Below are 21,624 nucleotides of genomic sequence, written 5' to 3'. Positions count from 1 at the left end.
ACTATGTACCACACCCTGCTGCCAGCTGTGCTGCCATTCAGGCAGAGGCAATTTGAGAATGTCACAGTTCCAACAGACTCACAGACAACGTCCCTATTCTACTCAGAGCGACTGAGGAACCCCATTTGGTTGGTAAGTTTGGCTATTAACTTCACTCCCTCTTTTGTAACGGACACCATAGAACAAATCTACTATTAAATTAGATGATCTATTTGAGCAAAACGTGTAAAGCTATGATAATATTTGCATGTGCACACCACATATAATGCAAAACTATCCAAATGTCAACTCCCTCCACTTACCTAATCTTATTAATTACTAAAAAATACTAAAATCAGTTCAGTGTATATAAATCAAGACTATGAATATTTAGTTATTAAAACTAACTCTAATTACTATCCTGTTTTAAAATTACAGGACTCAAAGATGTGGACTTCATTTTCATGACCAAAGAGCGCTGCAAGTAGGAACTAGAACCGTGCTCCTGCCTGACTGGGGAGTCGGTTACACAGACACTGCAGAACCAAGCACTCTAACTTAGGAGAGTTCATGTCAATCAGGCTGTCTAGTTGTTACACGCTATTCTGTACATCTAGCAAGTCACCTAACGCCCCCTTTTTCAAATCCAGGTACAGGACAAATTATTAACAATATGACCGCTTCAAGTCCTACGGACAAGAGCCACTGCAGGGCAAAAGCCCAGCGACGCCTGAACAAAAAACTGACGTAGCAAACTGAGGAATAGCACTGTAGTACTTTATATCACTCGTACATTTTATCATGTTAAACTTCTAACTCACAGGCTGATAGGGTGGCTAAAACATTATCTTTTGAGAAAAAGAAATCTACCTAAAAACATTGCCTGGTAAAATAAAACTATGCATATAGTATTAAGCTTATATTTTTTATTATTCTTTCTTCTTAGAAGATCTGATATTTTTACATACATTAATAATCCCATTTAAAAACACACTTCTCATCCAGCAACTTTCCTATCACTTCTGAAAGTGCTCATTTGATTCCTAATGTAATATACATTGTACGTTACAGCATATATTTGCTTAAAAGAAAAAAATAAATAAAAGCAGCACTTCAAGAATTAAATACAATAAAATAACTAAATGTATACACCTAAGGAATTGTGTAAATATTCTATTGTCTAAAGATAAATTATAGAACATAAGCATTCATTTATCATTTCACCTGGCAAAAGCCTCATAGCTCATATGAAGAGAGATACTGTAGAAGTTGAGAAAGTAAGAAATCTCACAGAACTCTCATTTATATTCATTCTTGGACTAGAATTGCATTAAAAATACTTAATTCAAGATGACTTACTTAATTTAAGGGATATTTACATGGGTAATGCATTATCACCTAGATATTAGCTTACTCTGTAGGAATTAGATATGCCTTAGTATTTTCATCCCTCACCAAAATATAAAACCCTAATTTGAACTGTCATTACTAAAAATTCAATTAGAACTTCTGGTCAGTGAGTTATCTACCACAATGTCACAAGAAAATGGAGAAAACTTGAAGCATTTTCTCCTTTGGCTCTGAGATGAAAGGCGGGGTCACCGTACCTCACAGAGCAGCAGGTCAATGATGTGGAACACCATGCAGAGAGGGAACTTGGCCGTGAAGAGTGTGAGAAACCACTGCGATGCGTACATGTGAGCTTCCAGATTCAGGTCACTGAAATGGCTGTGCAGGTCCGGCAGCTGCTCCTGGAGTGACGGCGAGAGACAGCGGGGGAGAAACAGGGAGAAGGTTTATTCCCTGCCCCAAGCACAACTTAGAACACGTTCTCTATGATCTCATTATTTCAGCATTGTCAGCATTTGATGTAATTATGCAGAAGCAATGACAGGACAGAAGACTGAGTACAAAACAGAAAATTGAGGAAAATAAAGACAGAGTCGTTATAAACAAATATCATGATCATCTTTCACTCACTTAACTGTTTTTATTTCCAGGGAAACACTTGCCCTGGTGGGACACCTGCAATCTGAACATCCTGACACCAGGGCCGAGTCGCCGGGCACCCAGTCAGAGTTAAACTCTTAGATAACCAGGAAAGAAATGTACCTTCTTCTTGGATTCCATGTAATGCCAACATCATATGAAATTACAATATAATCTCAGAATATTTTTGAGCACTTGGAAAACCAATTCTACAAGCTTACATGAAGTATAAAACTGAGCATTTCCTAAACGGTGTCCTTAACAAGAAAAATACTTTTGAAAAGCATGAAGGAGAAGGTACCACATAGTAACAAGACTAAAAACGTGTGCAAAATTACTTTTAAAACAGTCAAATGACTGAATAAATACATAACAGTAAGATGAATGTAGACAGTGGCCAGAAATCAGATTTATTTACATTTTTACAACATTCCATTTGACTCTATGAGTCACTATTGATTATCAACTCTATTTGGATTTTTGTTTAACTTGACATATCACTCAGTAATAAAAAAAAAAAACCAGCTAATTTTTCTTTACCTGCATTAGTCTCTCCAGTTGATAGAATTTGCAATGAAGAATTTCAAAGTTGTTTTTGTAGAGATCTCGCAAACCATACTTAGACATGATTTTCACCAAAACACAAAATGCTTGTTCCTCTGGCATCTACAAGAAAACACAAATATACAGAACGTTACCAAGGAACGTTTGGCCAGAATGTTTTCCAAATCCCTTCATGTTATTAATCTTCTGCATAAATGGCAGAAGTCCTACAGTGCACGAAACTCTTCAAAGCCAACTTTAGCAAAATTTATGTTCAAAGCTTTCATTTTCTTTGGTTAATTTAATCACACTGTCATTCATTCACTAAGCTATCTTAAAAAGTTAGGGGTGGTGGTCTGTGGGGATATTTCCCCTGAACCAGACCACCAGATGCCTGAGGAACCTGAGACTCCGACGTTCTTGGCAGACTGAGAATCTGGACAGAACAACGGGCAGCCTCGCTGGCAAAGCGTGCCTGGGAAAGCACGAGGTGCCTCACTATCTCTTCCTCTTCTTCCAGTGCTTGCGGCCTAAACATATTTGAGTACAAAGTTTTGTTATGTTCCTTTTCTTGTTAGATCTGTTTGTTTACTGGTATTGGTTCCTGTAACTCATGTTTGCATATACTGTTGCCTGAAGCCTGGTGTTGGCTTCCAACTTCCTTGTGATCTATCTTTGAAGTGACTTGTATGCTATTGTTTAGTTAACTAGCAACTTTTATCTACCTTCTTGCCCTGTAAAAATCTTAGTATAAAGAAGCCCAAAATACTCAATAAAGCAAGCATTGGTTCATCTCGCCGCTGCATCCCCTGTGTCCTGATTTTTCTTGGCTTGGTCATCACACCTTGAGTCCAGGTCGTCCCCAGAGGGACCCCAAGAGGGGTGGGCATTTTAAACTGGCAGCTAAGATGCTGGTTAGATGTAGAATCCAACATCAGCGATCTGCAGCTTCCCAGTGATACAGATGCCAGGAGGCGGTAGTGGTGGATCAAGTGCTGGGGTTCCTGTCGCGTATGTGGGAGACATGGGTTGAGTCCCTGACTTCTAGCTCTGGTCCCATCACTCCTGGCTGACCCAGCGGGAGTTCCGTGTGTGTGTCTCAAATAAATTTTAAAAACACAAGAAAAATTTAGTAATATAGGCAAACAATTAAAAATTGGAAAAAAAAAACAAATACTAAGTGTTACTCTTCCTTCTTCTTGCATCCAACTAGTCCCTAGGACCTGCCCTCTCATCCATTTTTTTGTATGATCAAACTATTCAATAATTTCTCCTATGTCCTGTGAATATTTCTTCTTTTACCTTGTTCCTTACATGAAACGTAACATTTTATATACTTCACTGCGCATCTTGCCTTTTTTTCCCTTTAAGAATATAAGTTGGAGGTATTTCTACTTCAGTATTTGAAGGCTTGTTCCTGTGTTTTCAAAATAGACAGTATTCTAGTCTGTGGACATAGAATATCCAATCAATATTCTGTTAATGGATGCTTTGGATATTCTTGATTTTTATTTACAAAAGTTACAATAAATAACTGTGAGCATGCATCTTTTATATACACCTCCAGGGACAGAACAAGGGTAGGGACCATTTCCAAAAGAGAGGTTGCTGGGTCAAAGATAAATGCATTTTTAATTTTGATGGATAGCATGATATCATACTCCCAAAGTCTTCATGAGATTGTTATTTTTCTTTCTATAAAAGCCAGTTTTCAGGAAAGGATCTATGAGCTTCTATTAGTTAAGATTTAGCTGACCAATAAAATTAATGCTCTTATTTTTTTCTTTCGGTAGGTAATAAAATCTGAAGCCAAAGGAACAAATTTCTAAGTTGTAGTATAATTACCTGGAAGAATATGGTTAAGGTTATATCCAATATTCTGAAATTAAATGAAGCAGACAGCAAAATCTTATGTTCTTAAGCAATGTTCTAGGATGTGATAACTATGCAAATATTTACTCCAGTTATTACTTTCTTGAACAACTCAATCTGGCTGATCATGATACCTCACACTTTTGTTGGAGCAACATCATGCCTGGATTGCAGTCAAGTGGTTTCGTTTACCCACCAAGAAGTGTGATGGTTAATGTTCCTACACAAATAGGGCACTTCTATTTTCTACTTACAAACCACAAAACACCAAAATTGAAGAAAACCTCCTGAAGTTAGAGGTGGATGGTGTATTGTCATTCTGATTCTCTAAGAATTTGCTTACTTGATTTTTTTACATCCATGAGCTGTTGGAGGCCTCTTCATAGCATTTGATTTTTGACCTCTGCTGTCCTAGTCAAAACCAATTTTTCAGTTTTGGTGTGATTACTTAAAATACAAGCACACTCCCTTCTTCACACTTTGACAATTCTGTCATTGATACCTGAAGTGGCATTAACGTGTACAACCTTATCACTAAATTCTAAGTTTCTTCATCCTCTTGGTTCTCTATACAAATGCTATGCAAAAAGTTGAATTATGAAATCTGCAGCTGACTCTAGAACAACTACATTATCTACAGTCTTTCTAAATGAATTAGAATCGGTCGTATATTTGACCATCTGGTTATTTCATGAAAAGGACAAAACCATTATTGCTTTGAATGTGGTAAAAATTGCTGCAAGAAATGAAAAAGCTTAAATTCGCATCAACATTCCTCCATGCACTTATTGAGCAGGAGAGAGAGCACCGCTGTAGGCTCTGAGAACAGAGAGGTAAAGATACAGCACCCTCCAACAGAATGAACACACTGGCAAGTCTGCTGGAATTCGACAAGGGTACAGAAGTCCTGGGACAAAAAACACTGGATGTGTGGATAAGAAGGTGACCTCACTGTAGATATAATACCAGAATCCATGGAGAAGAACAGTTGAATATAGGCCAGATCAGGATAAATTATTTAAGGTAGTAACAGAGTATTGAAAACTGGACACAAATTTCTGCTTCAGACACAGAGTTTAAACATAATCTTTCCTTCCTCTTCTACCTTTCTCTTCCTCATACATAGAAAACATTAATAAAGGCTTTGGCTATAAAACCGATTTTGAAAGTTCTGAACTTAATCTCTGAAAAACAAAGACTCTGGTAATATTGATTGAAAATTTCAATCCACAGTTTTTATTTTTAAAAACTACATTTATTTTTAGAGGATAGAGTCTTAGGGTTAGTATCTATAATATTTACCCTTTACAATACAAGCGATTCTAAATTTGTTCTACACGCTATATGAAAACACTAGACAAATATAACCCTCATTGACGACTCTCTGAGAAGACAAAGTTGAGACACGATAAGCTCAAATATTATTCCATCATAAGACTGAATAAAGCGAACCCTCTGAAGACAACAACATCAATAACAAGAAGACAGATTTCTGTGGTGTAGTGGGTAAAGCCACTGCATGTGATGCTGGGGTCTCATCTGGGCACCTGTTTGAATTTCAGCTGCTCCATTCCCCATCCAGCTCTTCGCTAATATGTCTGGGAAAGTAGCAGAGGACGGCCCAGTGCTCGGGCTCCTGTGCCCAGATTGGAGACCTGGAAGAATCTACTGGTTCCTGGCTTCAACCAGACCTACCAGCCCCGTAATTCTTTCAAATAAATAAGTAAAACTTTTTAAATAAAAAAAAACCCAAGATTCCTAACAAAATAAATGAGAAACTAATGGAAAATATGTAAAAATCTCTGGAAAAGAAGAAGTAAATCTTCTTTCCAAGTTTACAGATGAACAAAATTGGGTCAGCATGCCTAAAACTGCCTAAAATTCACCACTGGCTCTCTTGAGCTGGTATGTTCAGAATCTAGCACGGCACTGAGACACACATTTCTGAATAGTTCAGGTTGTGTTTCAAGTATAGCAGGAATCAATTCAAAATTGACGTTTTTAAGTTTAAAAATATCTATTTGCAAAGCAAATATTTATTTATTATCTATTTATTATTTAAAGTTTAAAATATTTATTTGCAAAGCATTTGTTTATATGCAAAGCAAATAGATATTAAATATTTAAATAAATAACTTTACATATTTAAGTAGATAAACATCCAGAAACACTTTCCTTTTGCTAGCTTGCCTCTCAAATGGGCAAAAAAAAAAAAAAGACCTGATTTGAGGTCAGCATGAGAAACATAATTCAGGTCTCCCATAGGAATGGCAGTGATTCAAATATTTGAGCCATCACCGCTACCGCCCAAGGTCTGTCTGCATTAGTGGGAAACTAGAATCAGGAACCAACCGAATGAGCACAGGGATCCAACTTAGGCACTCTGCTAGAGTAGGCAGGTATCTCAACAACTGCAGATTTCAGCAGGGGGAATCGAATTGTTCACCCCTAGGAAAGTCACCTAGTTGCTGCATGGAGAACAGATAGCAAGGGAAAAAGGATGACAAATAAGTTGATTTAGTAAGTATCCATCATTTTATTTTCTCTGAAGAGATCATCTATGAAAATTATGGGTTCAAATTATGCCTTCAGATGGCTGTCCAAAATTAAATGGCATATGAAGAAAAGGTGTTGCAGTGAAAACATATTGTTTTAGAATTATGCCAATAGATGTGAATTGGGAGAGAAGCTTTTCTTCACCATCTGGGTGACCTTGAGCAGGCCACCTCTTAGAGTCTGAATGGGTTTAGTTCTAAAATATTACAAGTAACATCTTTGTCATAAAGATACTGTAAGGAATAAGTAAAATGTATGCACATAACAGCATGCACAAGATACTCAATGCAAACTCCCCTTTTCTTTCCTTCCTTGAAGATAAGTCTCTTGGGTGAAGGCGGCAGGTTAGGCTGCTGTCTGCAGCGTGCAGCACCACTTTATGCCCTGGCTGCTTCACTTCCAACGCAGCCCCTGCTAATGCCCGAGAAAGCAGAAAAAGATGTTCCAAGAGTCTAGGCCCATGCCCCTGTAAGGGAGACCTGGAAGCAGCCTCTGACTTCGGCCTTCACTGCAGCCACGCGGGAAGTGAGCCAGCCTACGGAAGAAGGAAAATCTCTTCCGCTCCTCTCGCTCTTTGTAACTTCCTTTCAAATAAGTAAGTTAATGTTTAAAAACATACGACTTTTGTCTTACATATCAACAACTACTAAAGTGTTTCCTATAAACATACTCAGAAGAATATGACAATACAAGTAAGACTTTTATATAATAAAAAATCAGGAAAGCACATTTTATTAGGAGCTTTCTATTATTAAATCGATTTATTAGAATATACGTAATTTTAAAAAAGATATCTTTATTTTATTGAAAGTCAAAGTTACAGAAAAAGAGAGAAGAGACAGAGAAAGAGAGATCTTTTCTAGCCACTGGTTCTTTCCCCAAATGGTCGCCACAATCAAAGCTGGACTGATCCAAAGCTGGGAGCCAGGAGCTTCTTCTGGGCTTCCCACATGAGTGTAGGGGCCCAAGTACTTGGGCCTTCCTTTGCTGCTTTCCCAGGCCATTGGCAAGTAGACGGATCTTAAAGTGGAGCAGTTGGGACTTGAACTGGCACCTATATGGGAGGCTGGCACTGCAGGAGGAGGACAAGCCTGTTATGCCACCGCACCTTGTCCTTATAGTTAAGGCATACATGATCAAAGAAGTTGTCTGGGTTGGGCTCATGCTATATAGCACAGATTCATTTTTGAAATCTTAAGGGTGTTCATAAATGGGACTTACATCATAAAAGTATTATTTCACTTAACTTGATAATTGTTTGGTTTTGCTGAATCTGAAAACTCCTGGTTGGATGTTTGTGTGATCCGAACCTCTGTGCTTTGTGCCCACACCCCCAGCTTTCAATATAAAGCATCTCATACATATCAAGTTATTAATATTTGTTGAAGATAACTTTAGTAAAACTGAGTATGTCTGCCTTTGTTAATGAAGGCACATCAGGTGAATACATGTGGGAGCCAAAGTATTAGTGGAAAGCTGGAAGCAAAGGAAACAAATGGAACCAGATTTGTACTTGATCTCTTGTAATATTATGATAAATCTTAAATGTAAGAAACATGCTTATTATTTATATTGGCTATCAAGCTGGTCCCTCAATTAGTACTAACAGAAGCAATCTATGTTTGAGATTCAGTACCTGGCTATCAGTACAAACTCTGGGTACTGAGTTCCCCATTGGGTAGTACTGTAGTATCAGCAAACTCATAAAAACTAAACATTAAAATGTCTCTGCAACCTACTGTAACAGTTAGCTTACAATCCAACTTACCATTGACATGCAATTGGTCTAAAATACAGCAAAAATAACTGGGCAATATATTTGTAAATAGATTTGTAAACATTAAGATGTTTGAATGCAGTGGGTCTTCAATGCTGCATGCCTATTTTTTGCTGTGTACAGGAAAGTAATCATAGAATGCTCGTTCTTCAGTTGGGATAGCAGATAAACATCAAAATCGCCAAGTCAAGAGGTCATAACATCAACTAGCAGGCTACAAAATGCAAGCAAGATGCCTGCTCCATAGGAATAATCTGAAGATCAAGTCTGAGGTCATCTCTGTTGGGTAACTCATGTTGCTTACAGTCTGCCCTCCGTGCTGATGGAGACAGCCTGCAAGCTCACTGCTTCTCACCTGAAGGAACCCAGAGCAAGGCAGCTGCAAGGACTTCAGTCTCTCATACTCATCTGACTTAGACTAGCTTTTGAAGATAACATTTGTTTTTTCATTTTTTATTATATCCTTGACAATCTTTACATAGTTAATCAGGCTAAAAAGGTTCAAGGGCTACAGGAAAATGGGTAAGACTATTATTTCCATATTGTTTCCTTCATATACTGAGGTAAAGGGGGATTTTAAGGGAGAAGCCCCACCCAGTCTCCCACCCACACCAGGTCCCTGATGTGGGGGCATGTTCCGAGGGTCTTGCTCAAGTGGTTTTGATAGTTCAACAGTTATGAATTGCTGCCACTCTCACCACTCCATGCACGATGAGGTCGTTGAAGAATCCCCTGATTGACATAGTCCATCTTAGAGTCTCTGTTTGCCCTGTTTTTCACTGCCAACATATGGCTGAGGTGGTTGATTGACTTGTTCTGTCCTCTGTCTTTTCATGGCTAGGGTTCTGAGTCTGGCAGCTCGACTGGGGGGATCCCCAAAGAAACTTTGTCTGAGGTGATCCCAGCCCAGGTTCTTGTATGTACTAGCAAGCACAGGGCCCGGCACAGTCCATTGCCCCAGTCAGCTGGTGGTTGCAATTGCTGGGTCGGTTCTGTTTCCAGCCCTGTCTTCCACTGGAACCAATGGGTATTGCAGTCCAGCCTGGTTCTGCCAAGCACATACAAAGCCCTCACACAAACCAGAGGGAGCTGCAGCCAAGTCAGAGTGACCCACAATAACTCCCACCAGGCCCGCCCCCTACCCTGATTTGCAGTATGAGTGGCAGACTATTCCAATCTGTCCCACATCCCATTTAGCTCTCATACATGTCAATGGGTATTGAAACCTAATTCTATCTAACCAGCTCAACTATCCAGCCCTCATGGATGTTGTTGGGTACCTCTCTGTCTAGCCACCCTAGCCCCTGTCCTAGTTTTCGTGTCCTCCCGGTGGGAGTGGTAACCCAAGAGGGATGAGCCCACTATTTCCCTCCCAGGCCATTCCCACTACCGGATTATGCACTCTCCAGGTGGTTCTGTGGTTTGACTTGACAGAATTAGCCCTCAGTGCCAGCTTCTGCCAGCTGATGCTGTGGCTAAGCCCAACAAGTCTTACCCACTCTAATTTTAGTTTGCACCATTAGGAATAATCAGCTCAGCCTGGCTTTTCTCTGATCTGGTGCACATGAGGCGCACAGGTGTTGTAGCCCTGCCCAGCTTGGACTGTCCCCATCCCAGCCCATGCTCTCCAGTGGGAGCAGCTGATAGCAAGGGAATTCCCCTTATTCCCCCTGCCAGCTTCACTCCTCCCTTTCTGGTTCGCATGTGTGCTGTTGGGCACTGTGGCCACATATGGGACAGGTAACCTCACCTTGGTATTCTGTATTGTGCACTGGTTTTTGTCGCAATTGAGCCTGGTTCGATCCACACTCTGTTCCAATGCTCGGATTTGCCAGCGGGTGATGTGAACTGGTTCAGCTTGGTCTGCCCCTGACCATGCCAAATGTATGCCAGGGGTAACTTTCCATGGCCTGTTCTAGGCTGTTTCCTATCATGCTTCTTGTGCTTACCTGCCGGATTTGTGTCCTGCCAGAGGAGTTGCCCAGGCTCCTCCATCAGAACCTCTCCCAATGCGAGTTTTTGCGCATACCAGGGGATCCATGAGCCAGGGCTACTCAGTTCATCTCCTGTCCTAGCAGGAACAGTGGCTTTTTCTGACTGGCCTTCAACCCAATCTGGTTCTTGCTGTTGAATGTTTCAGCTCAGCCACGGCTCGTCCATACCCACATACAGTTCACACATGGCTCAGTAGGGGTTGAGACATTGCCTACTCTGCCCCACATCTACCCTGGTCCTCCAGAACACTAGAAGGTGTTGGAGTCAGGCCTGACTTAGTGCGTTCAGTCCCAGTCCACGCTTGTGCCAAGGGAGACTACATACAACCGTATCCTGATCAGAACGCTGCCCCCATTCCAGCCCACATGCCCCTGGGTGGGAGCCTCAACCCAGCTAGTGTGTCCCCTTAGTTTCCCAAGTGGGCCTGTTCCCAGTCATAGATCACACACATGCCAGTGGTTGCTCTGACTCAACTTGGCACAGCCCCTCACCTATTGCGACCCCTGCCTTAGATGATGTGGCTTAGTGTCCCTGACTCACGCAATCAGTAGGTATAAGAAAATCATAAGCTCATGAATCTTTATTTACTGTTTATACATTGAAAAGTAAATAGAATAAAAACTTACGAACATTTGTTTATGTTAAAATATATTTAAGCTGGTTGAATTTCTATGTACAAGCCACAAACAATCACTGTATACTATGTTTTCTATGTGTAATCATTTTAACCTTATGGGACCAGGAGCCAAAAGACAGTTGGGTAAGTAGGAAACTATTAACTTTAGAAATAAATAGCAGCAGTTGTCCTAAGCATATATATTCAATCATGACTCCATTTGATCCTCAAAAATCCCATCTAGGTAAGAATTACTTTTATATTTTAAATACAGTACTAGCAAAGTTTAGATACGTCATGTCACTTGTCGATAACTACAAATCTACTGAGAAAAGTCCAGATTTAATTTCATGGCCACACTTCGTCCCAGGTGCAAAACTCTTTTTACATTAACAATATACAACACTCAATGCTCAATATGATAATATTTTTTCTTCATTTTATAAATGAAGACACTGAAGCTCAATGTCATATAACTTTTAAAAATCTATTAAACCACAGTTGAAATTCACAGCTGTGCTTTTTGCTGCTCTAAAAGAATTCAGCTTTGAACAGAGAAACAGAAGTAGTTAAATATTAGGATTAAGAGAGAGGATTCATTTTGGCGCCCATATTGTGGCACAATGGGTGAAACCATTGCCTGCAATGCCAGGATCCCATACTGGCACAAGTGTATATCTCAGCTGCTCCATTTTTGAGCTAGCTCCCTGCTAACCGCCTGGGAAATGTGCTGAGGATGGTTCAAGTTCTTAGGCCCCTGTCACTCACGTGGGAGACCTGGATGAAGCTTTATGCTTTGGCCTGGTCTAGCAAGGGTTGCTGTGGCAGTGAACAAGCAGAGTGAAGATTCTCTCTGATTTTCAAATAAACAAATCCCCAAATTGTGCTTAAAAACTCCTCTTGTGGCAGTTTGTCTAAATGGTATCATTTGGAGCCCTCCTGTTGGCTGCGGTGCTGTGAGGCACATTTCTTACTTGCATAAAATTTTTAAAAAGAATGTAAAAAAAAAGAAAGGAAAGAAAAAGAGAAAGACAGAGAGAGAGAGAGAGAGAAAGGAGAAAGACCTTTTATCCTTGGCTCCCTCCCTAACCAGTTAACCTATACTGCTAGCCCCTCAATTTTTAAACACCAAGTCAAATTTTTATTAGAAGCTACATAGCACAGTCACTTAACGTGGTAGTAAAAGTGTCCTGAGCATATTACAGGACTGGAGGAGAACACACTGGTAAATGGCTCAAAACCCCATCATTCAAAAAGTATCTCAGAATAGGAAATTCTCTTCATTTGTAAGGAAAAGTGTTTTGGAAGGGAAGGACTTATCTAAAAATACACTAAAAGTTGCTCTAAAGAAACTTAGTAGGACGACATGCTGCATCTGGCCACACCCTATCTAATCATCTGACACGAGGACCCCTTTCCCACGGGAAAACCAGCCCATCGTGCAGCAGTTACTGCTCAATCCACTGTGACGGGGCAGAACTAGAACTGCCCCAGTGCAAACGCTCTCCGCCTCCTGCCTTAGGGAGAGACCTGGGGATCCCCAAACCAGCCAGCTGAAACCCAGGAGGGAGAAAAGACCAAAGCAGACGGTGTTCTTTTTAAATTACTGACACAGAAAGGATATGAAGCCAGGACCACCAACAGCATGTGACCCCTCTAACGCCCTCCTAGACAATAAAGGCAAGAAAATGCCGGAGGAGTAAAGCTACAAACAGAGGTTCCTTATGAAAAATACAAATTTACAAAAATACAAAAGGTCATGAAAAGTGTTACAAATTTCAAAAACTTGTAATCAGAAATAATTTTATCTTTTTAATTCCACTTTTCTTTTTTTATATTAAGTTTTTTTTTATTAGAAAGGGAGATTTACAGAGAGAAGAGACAAAGATCTTCCATCCATTGGTTCACTTCCCAAATGGCTGAGCTGAGCCAATTCGAAGCCAGGAGCTTCCTCTGGGTCTCCCACACTGGTGTGCATGGGTTGCAGGGTCTCAGGATTTGGGCCACCCTGGGCCGCTCCCTGGCCATAAACAGGGAGCTGGAGAGGAAGTGAAGCAGCTGGGACACGAACTGGTGTCCATTTGGGCTGCTGATGCTTGGAGGTGAAGAATCAGCTCGTTGAGCCACATCACTGGCCCCATTCCACTTAATGAAGAAATGGTTGCAAAGTAAAGTAAGACGCTGTAAAGGCTTTTCTTGTCTGTCACCCCCTTAAGACACACAATAATGTAAGATCCCACAAGAGCCTAGGATGCCCCTCTTGAGTCATGATCTTCAACTTCTCACTAGAGGATTAACCATCTTGATTTAAACAGCAAATCAAATTTAACTAGTCTTCCTTATCATTTTTATACCCATGTAGAATTCTAAAAATAGAGTCCGGCTAAACCAACTGCTGAACTTTACACAAAATGAATTCATACTAGGGGCTGGTCCCATGGCAGGCTAAGCCTCTGTGTGCTGTGCCAGGATCTCATATGGGTGCTGGTTCAAGTCCTAGCTGTTCCACTTCTGATCCAGTTCTCTGCCAATGTCCTGGGCAGGCAGAGGAGGCCAGCCCAAGTCTTTGCGCCAAGCACCCACTTGGGAGATGAGGAAGAAGCTCCTGTTCCTGGCTTCTGACCTATGGCAATTGTGGCCATTTGGGGAGCAAATTTGTGCATGGAAAATCCACTCACTTCTTTTCCTGTAACTCAACTCTGCCTTTGAAATAAACGAAATAAATCTTTAAAGAAGACTGATTCACACTAAATACAGTCTTGTATTTAGAGAGAGGAGGAGAGCGAGGTTTTCCATCTACTGCTTTCATTTCTAAATAACTGCAATGGCAAGGACTGGACCATTGTAAAGCTAAACCCCAGGAGCTTCCTCTGGGTCTCCCATGTGGGTGCAGGACCCAAGCACCTGGGCCGTCCTCCACTGCTCTCTCCAGGCATATCACTGGGGAGCAGAGCTGGAAGTCAGCAGCAAGGTCTCATACCATATGAGATGCTGGTGTCGCAGGTGGCAGCTTGACCCACTGTGACATAATTCCAATCCTTACTGAGCTAAGGTTAATTTGTTTTAACCTACATAGCATAAAACATCAATTCTCTGTTATGCAGCATTTGACTATAAATACACCAGTTTATCCACTTTAATGTTTAATTACAACTCCAAAGTTGGACATGCAAATGGTGGAGAACTGCACTGTTTCAGTGCTTTGACTATTACAAACACGTACCCTGAGACAATGCTAATATATAAATTTTGGTGTATGTATGAATAAATCTAACAGAATCACTGACTATGCATATATTTATCAGAAAAAGCCAAACTTCTTTCCAAAGAAGTGTGTCTAGTTGCAGTTTTTTAAACAAATCTATAGTTTGAACTACCCTGTATTTTTTAGGCATAACCCTTTGTGTAGCTGGAAAGCTTCAAGGCATGCCAATATTATTGAACATAAAGTAGCTTAACTTTCAATAGATGCATGATATTTTTAATTACAAAGTTTAAAACAATTTGACGGGCCCGGCGCGGTGGCGCAGTGGTTAAGGTCCTCACCTTGCACGCCCCAGGATCCCATATGGGTGCCGGTTCTATCCCAGCAGCCCTGCTTCCCTTCCAGCTCCCTGCCTGTGGCCCGGGAAAGCAGTCGAGGACGGCCCAAAGCCTTGGGAACCTGCACCCGCGTGGGATACCCGAAAGAGTCTCCTGGCTTCGGACCGGCATAGTATCGGCCGTTGTGCTCACTTGGGGAGTGAATCATCGGACAGAAGATCTTCCTCTCTGTCTCTCCTCTCTGTATATCCGCCTTTCCAATAAATAAATAATAAAAAACAAAACAAAACAAAAAAAAACCAATTTGACAATAAATGAGAAAAATATAGTGTGTTAAAATGATTTGATGAGTTTTTAAAAGAAATGAACTGTTATGATCTACCAGATCTCTAATGATACAAGGACTACTACAACAATGATATTCACAATTATTATTAATTTCAAAGGCAGTTACACATGATAATGGTTGCAAGCAATCTGTGTATACATCATTCTCCAACTGTAAATGGTAAGTTTCTCAAAGTTTCACAAATGGATGCAATTGAATCTGGAACTAACACTTACTTTCCCCACTGCTGGAGAGAGAAGACGGCACAGAGCTAACGGCAACACCTCTGGGAATCTCCAGGGCAAGCAGAGGCTAATTATTTCTTTTAATTGCTTACACTTGAAAATCTTAAAAATTCAAAACCTTGTTTTCGAACAGGCTCTCATTTTGAATCTTTCTTCCCTCTCAGGTGATGATGTGAAGTAGAAATGTGCATGGGTGAGACGAGGGCAGCAACCAACCAGCAGCAGTGCTGACAATGATGAATGCCAAGCTGCCAGAAGGAGCAATGGCTTACACAGCTGCTGAACAATCAGCATATCCTGCTACTGGATTTCCAGGGACGGAGACAGCGTACTGGATGGACTGTTTAAGTCAGCATGCATTCTTTCAGATGTGTAACCAATGAAAGCAAAAATATGGGGTAAAATTACATCCAACTGATGTTGTTTAAAGTGGTTGATGGATAGTATGAACTGCTAATGAAATATGTTAACAGAATTATCACAAATGATGCCAGTCTAAAATTAGAATGCATGCTTTCATTGACACAGTGCTCAGTTATTCCTCCTTTCCTGGTTTTGAACGCATTCCTATATTTTAAGTTACGTTTATGAGCCATGGCAACAACTACACAATTCTATTATGAAGAACTAAGGCAGGCTGGATAGGATTTCTGTCAATCATGTGACACATTGTGGGAGCTACTTCATTGATTGAGTTCACAACGGCTTGCTTATCATGTGACTCCTAGCATAGTGGGTAATATAGGGAAAAAATTTAGGGATATTTGAAATTTCTAATTATTTGACTCCTTCTTTGGTAGAGTGAGAGGCTATTTCCAAGTAACCATGGATTGACAATTAATCTAAAAATCCAGAAAGTTCAGAATAGATTTCATAGAGAGGTATTTTTTACAGACTTTTATTCAATATATATTATAGGACTACAGATCACAAATTCTATGATAAATTCAAAGATTAATCTCTTTTAAACAAAGCTTCAACACTAATGACTTGAACAAAACCTTCCCGTGAGAACGATCATGAACACTTTTTAGAAGGGGCATGAATGTGAACCTTGATGAACACGCCCACATCCAGAGCCACGCTCAGACCTCAGCCTCCCCAGGTTAGCTGAGCTTTGGAGGAAGAAACGGGCCCCAGTGAACCTGCTAACTTGAGAGTGCTGGGTCTTCAGGAAGATGTGTGCGGAAATAACAGAAAAAGAGGGACAGCAAGAACACAGAGAAGACTGCAGACAGATACAAGGCAGAGATGATCAAGGCAGATGATCACAGCAGGACCTCAGTGCAACACAGTGACACACAGAATCCAGTTTTTAGAATTAAGGCCATGAACCTACTAAGGACTCTATCTCCAGAGAGCCCAACCTAATCAAAGTGCATTACTTTGACATGTGCAGGCACATTGGCAACTGTCATGTTATACATTGCTTCCTTCCTACTGAAAACAACAATTTCACTTTCTCATCAGTCCTTTAAACGTTTTGGCATTCCTGGTTTTTCTTGTGTTCTTACTCTTTTTTCGATGATATGATCCATTCTCATAATTTCAGCTTTAGATTTTTAGGCTCAGACTCAAACAAAATTCAGTATCAGTTCCTAGATGTTTTCCCCTGTTCAGTTCTTTAAAAAAAAAACAGATTTAGTTTTATTGGAAAAGCAGAGAAGGAGAGTCAGAAAGATCTGTCCACTGGTTCCCTCTCCAGGTAGCTGCAATGGCCAGAACTGAGCCAATCTGAAGCCAGGAGCCAAGAACTCCATCTGGTCTCCCATGTGGGTGCAGGATCCCAAGGCTTTGGGCCATTCTCCACTGCTTTCCCAGGCCACAAGCAGGGAGCTGGATGGGAAGTGGAGCAGCTGGGACATGAACCGGCTTTCTATGGGATTCCGGCACATGCAAGTAAGGACTTAGCCATTGAGCCATTGCACTGGGCTCCCTGGTTCAATCTCAGTTGATACATTTTCTATCTTAGCTTAAATGATCAGATCTAGCCAATCACCAATGCGGAAAAGCCAGACATTTCACTTGACACTGCCTCTGCCAATCCACCCACAAACATATGAATTTTATCCCCAGAATGTATCGTGATTCTCTCTGTTTTCCTGCTGGGTTTCCACATCCCACTTTCAGTCACGTTTTCTAGCAGGTCTGTGTGCAGCCGCTGCTTCTGCACAGCTTCCCTTCCACACAGCATGGCCAGGATTTACCTCAAGAGAACACTTGGTTCCCCGCTCCTTTAAACTAATCCCGCTCGCCAGCTTTAGAATATAGCTGCATCTGGGATTTGGGTGCACGGCCTGCATTATTCTGTCACTGTTCATCTGATTAATTTGCCCTCATCGCAGTCACTCCGCATAATGTCTACTGTCACCTCACGCTGTGCTCCACGACTGCCCTTTTTTCCCCCCATAAATTCAGTTTATTCCTTCTGTTTACAATTCCCCACTCTGTCCTTCTGTCCTCCTGACTTTCCAATCTCAATTATCTTCGCCTCGGCAAAACTGTCTCTTCCCAAAGTGTTTTCTGAAAGTTCTGGCTGAGTTTGGTTGGGTAATTCTCTGCACTCTGACCTTGAACGTCAGCTTGCTTTAGCCTGTTGCAGGTTATTTAGTTAGCATGAACTATTGTCAACAGAAAAACCAATCATTAAAATCAATAATCAATAATCAAAAATTAAATCAATAATCAAAATCAATAATTACATATGAAAAAACAAAGTCTATGAGAACACAAATTATAAATGATTCCCTTTCATAATCCCATTTCCTAGCCGGTATCATCAGATGAAGGTAAGAAAATAAGAGTTTATAAAAATAAGTCACAGAAACGGTGAGACTTCCTAGTCACGGCACAAAGGTTGATAGGGCCTAAGTCCTGACATCTGGCAAACACATTGACCTTGTTTTCTTTTTAAAAGATTTATTTATTTTTATTGGAAAGGTAGATTTTTTTTTTAACAGAGAACAGGAGAGTCAGAAAGATCTTCTGTTTGCTGGTTCACTTCCCAAGCGGCCACAAGAGCCGGAGTTGAGCCAATATAAAGCCAGGGGCCTGGAGCTTCACCCATGTGAGTGCAGGGTCCCAAGGCTTTAGCTCATCCTCTGCTGCTTTCTCGGGCTATAGGCAGGGAGCTGGGTGGGAAGCAGAGCACCTGGGACATGAACTGGCACCCTTATGAGACCCTGGTGCATGTAAAATGTGGGTTGAGCCACTAGTGTGCCAGGCCCCATTGACTTCTTTAATTATAGAAGATTCTTATATAGTTTATATAGTACATATTCATATATAGTTTATATATACTTATATTTTAGTTAAAAGTAACTCCAAATGAGCAATTTATTTCCTTCTGGCCAGCAAAATGAATTCTGTTCAGAAAATGTCCTGTTCTATACATCAGAGTTCTTACTTTATCACAAAAGGTACATTGAAAAAAAAAAACTGCCACACATAATCTTCATCAGAAAAATGAGCTATACGAAGGAAGAACAAGACCAAGTAGAAAATAAAGGAAACTTGTGTTTTCGTCACATGGAAAATTACTTACATGTAACAGCAATACAGCAGCAAGAAACGACTGTCCCTGACAGTAGCCGATGTCTTCATCAAACACGGAGTACGCCTGGGGACAAAGAGAAAGAAGCCTGAAGACACCAAGACCTTCAGTGCCCACTCAGCTCAGCCTGCGGCCGCCTTCCTGCCCCTCAGTCCCCTCCGTGTCATTGTGTGTGCTGTTAGCCCACACGGTGGGATCCTCCAAAGACTGTACTTCTCAAAGCACTTCCAGACGGCTCATTATCCCAGGTTCATCTTCCAAAACTGGCACTAAAGCACCTAGTTTTAAAAGCTCCATTTTGGTTTGAGGTCTGGAAGGAATTGAGAACAAGGAGGCAGCAGCAAAGAATAGTTTAAAAAAAAAAGTTCTACAGCCAATATGGGAATCTAGTGAACATCGAGCGGGGAATCTTGATGCTGCTGACTACACAGTGAAGATCTGCTAATCTAATAACTATTACCCTCTAGAACGTCTAGAAATTCTCAAATATATATACATAAAAACATTTATTTATTAATTTGAAAGGCAGAGTTATGGAGAGACATTTTTCCGTCCTCTTCTTCCTTCTCTAATTGTTGTGACAGCTGGCCTGGGCAAGGAGGCTGCAACTCTGTGTCTCCCACGTGGGTAGCAAGGCCCAAGCAAGTTGATCATCTTTGGACATGTTCCCAACTGCCCTGGAGTTGGGAATCTTGGACTTGACCTGACATTCATGAGCTACAGGCACCACAGGTGGCAGCTTGACCTGCTGCAAGTTGCAGTACAACTTGCAATCATTTTTAGGAGGGGAAGTCAGAGACGACAGGTAGAATGTTCTGACCACACAGTAAACAGAGTCAGAAAGCTCTGAGGAAGTCAGGGTAGCAAATAGTTTAGGCTTTGAAGGAGAACTAATAACACACTTTGCTTATCTTTTAAAAAGCCTTTGAAAATATAAAAATCATTCTTATATCAAGGGGAATATAAAAATAAGCTTCATATGCCATGGCTCATTGACTTCTCTTCTGGATTTTTCAAAAATGCAGATGCTGCCACAGTTACTTTCAAGAGACAACAATCTCGATGGTGCTGCTGGAATTCTGGATCTGGACACCGTTCCATGAACATGGCTCATGTTTCTTTTCAGTTAAGTGTTCCCAATGAATTGTAGCTTGGTGAGCATATAAATTGCCTCTTTGCAGGGCATTGGTTATCAAAGACAACCAGGACAAGTTATATATCAAGGTGAGTGTGATATTCCCATCTGCCAAAAGAGATGGGGTGTAGAATTCTTTAAGTTAAACTTTACTAAAGTATGGATTGAGCTTAATCCAATAAATACCTTTGAATGGAATTTTCATGATCTGGGGATACAGCCTAACACCCACAGAGCACTTTCACCCCTGCATTTCTACTCTAGGTCACCAACCTTGTCTTGATTTTTATCACCATACATTTGTTTTTAATTATTCATAATTTCCAGTCAATGGAATTATGCAATATAAATCCTTGCTTGTGTCTGGATGTTTTACTGAGCATGTTTATGGGATGCTTAGATGCACCAGTATTCATTGCTTTTACACAGTATGAATATACCACAATTTGTTCCTTCAGTTTCCTGCTTACAGTTTTTGGCCAGTATGAAGAGAGCTGTTGTATGTGGGTACTTTAATGAAGACATCACTTGGGATTTTCATATGCCAGTTCCCTGCTAAAGCACAACAATGGAGGCAGGAAATGCTGGCTCACTGAGCTCAGTTCTTGTTAGCCACATGGGGTCATCTAGATGGAGTTCCTGTTAGCCACATGAGGTCATCTAGATGGAGTTCCTGTTAGCCACATGGGGCCATCTAGATGGAGTTCCTGTTAGCCACATGAGGTCATCCAAATGGAGTTCCTGTTAGCTATATGAGGTCATCCAGATGGAGTTCCTGTTAGCCACATGGGGCCATCTAGATGGAGTTCCTGTTAGCCACAGGGGGCCATCCAGATGGAGTTCCTGTTAGCCACAGGGGGCCATCCAGATGGAGTTCCTGTTAGCCACATGGGGCCATCTAGATGGAGTTCCTGTTAGCCACAGGGGGCCATCCAGATAGAGTTCCTGTTAGCCACATGGAGTCATCTAGATGGAGTTCCTGTTAGCTATATGAGGTCATCTAGATGGAGTTCCTGTTAGCCACATGGGGCCATCTAGATGGAGTTCCTGTTAGCCACATGGGGCCATCTAGATGGAGTTCCTGTTAGCCACATGGGGCCATCTAGATGGAGTTCCTGTTAGCCACATGAGGTCATCTAGATGGAGTTCCTGTTAGCCACATGGGGTCATCTAGATGGAGTTCCTGTTAGCCACATGAGGCCATCCAGATGGAGTTCCTGTTAGCCACATGGGGCCATCTAGATGGAGTTCCTGTTAGCCACAGGGGGCCATCCAGATGGAGTTCCTGTTAGCCACAGGGGGCCATCCAGATGGAGTTCCTGTTAGCCACATGGGGCCATCTAGATGGAGTTCCTGTTAGCCACAGGGGGCCATCCAGATGGAGTTCCTGTTAGCCACAGGGGGCCATCCAGATGGAGTTCCTGTTAGCCACATGGGGCCATCTAGATGGAGTTCCTGTTAGCCACAGGGGGCCATCCAGATAGAGTTCCTGT

The 21,624-nt window shown here is 41.2% G+C and overlaps 1 protein-coding gene across 5 annotated transcripts in view; it reads right to left on the bottom strand.

Moving 5' to 3' along the window:
• The window catches only part of RABGAP1L (RAB GTPase activating protein 1 like), a 592,969-nt gene that overhangs the window by 207,528 nt on the left and 363,817 nt on the right, over positions 1-21,624 (bottom strand). For all 5 annotated transcript variants that reach the window (XM_040984290.1, XM_040984291.1, XM_040984292.1 and 2 more), the window contains 3 exons: positions 18,988-19,062; positions 2,509-2,634; positions 1,587-1,730 (listed from right to left, as the gene is read on the bottom strand). In XM_040984290.1, the coding sequence (XP_040840224.1) occupies positions 1,587-1,730; positions 2,509-2,634; positions 18,988-19,062 (345 nt within the window). The remainder of the gene's footprint in view (positions 1-1,586; positions 1,731-2,508; positions 2,635-18,987; positions 19,063-21,624) is intronic.

Source organism: Ochotona curzoniae, unplaced genomic scaffold, assembly GCF_017591425.1.
Source record: "Ochotona curzoniae isolate NIBS_2020 unplaced genomic scaffold, NIBS_Ocur_1.0 contig_4105, whole genome shotgun sequence".
Classification (NCBI taxonomy): Eukaryota; Metazoa; Chordata; class Mammalia; order Lagomorpha; family Ochotonidae; genus Ochotona; species Ochotona curzoniae.
This window is presented reverse-complemented; position numbering and strand designations above follow the sequence as displayed.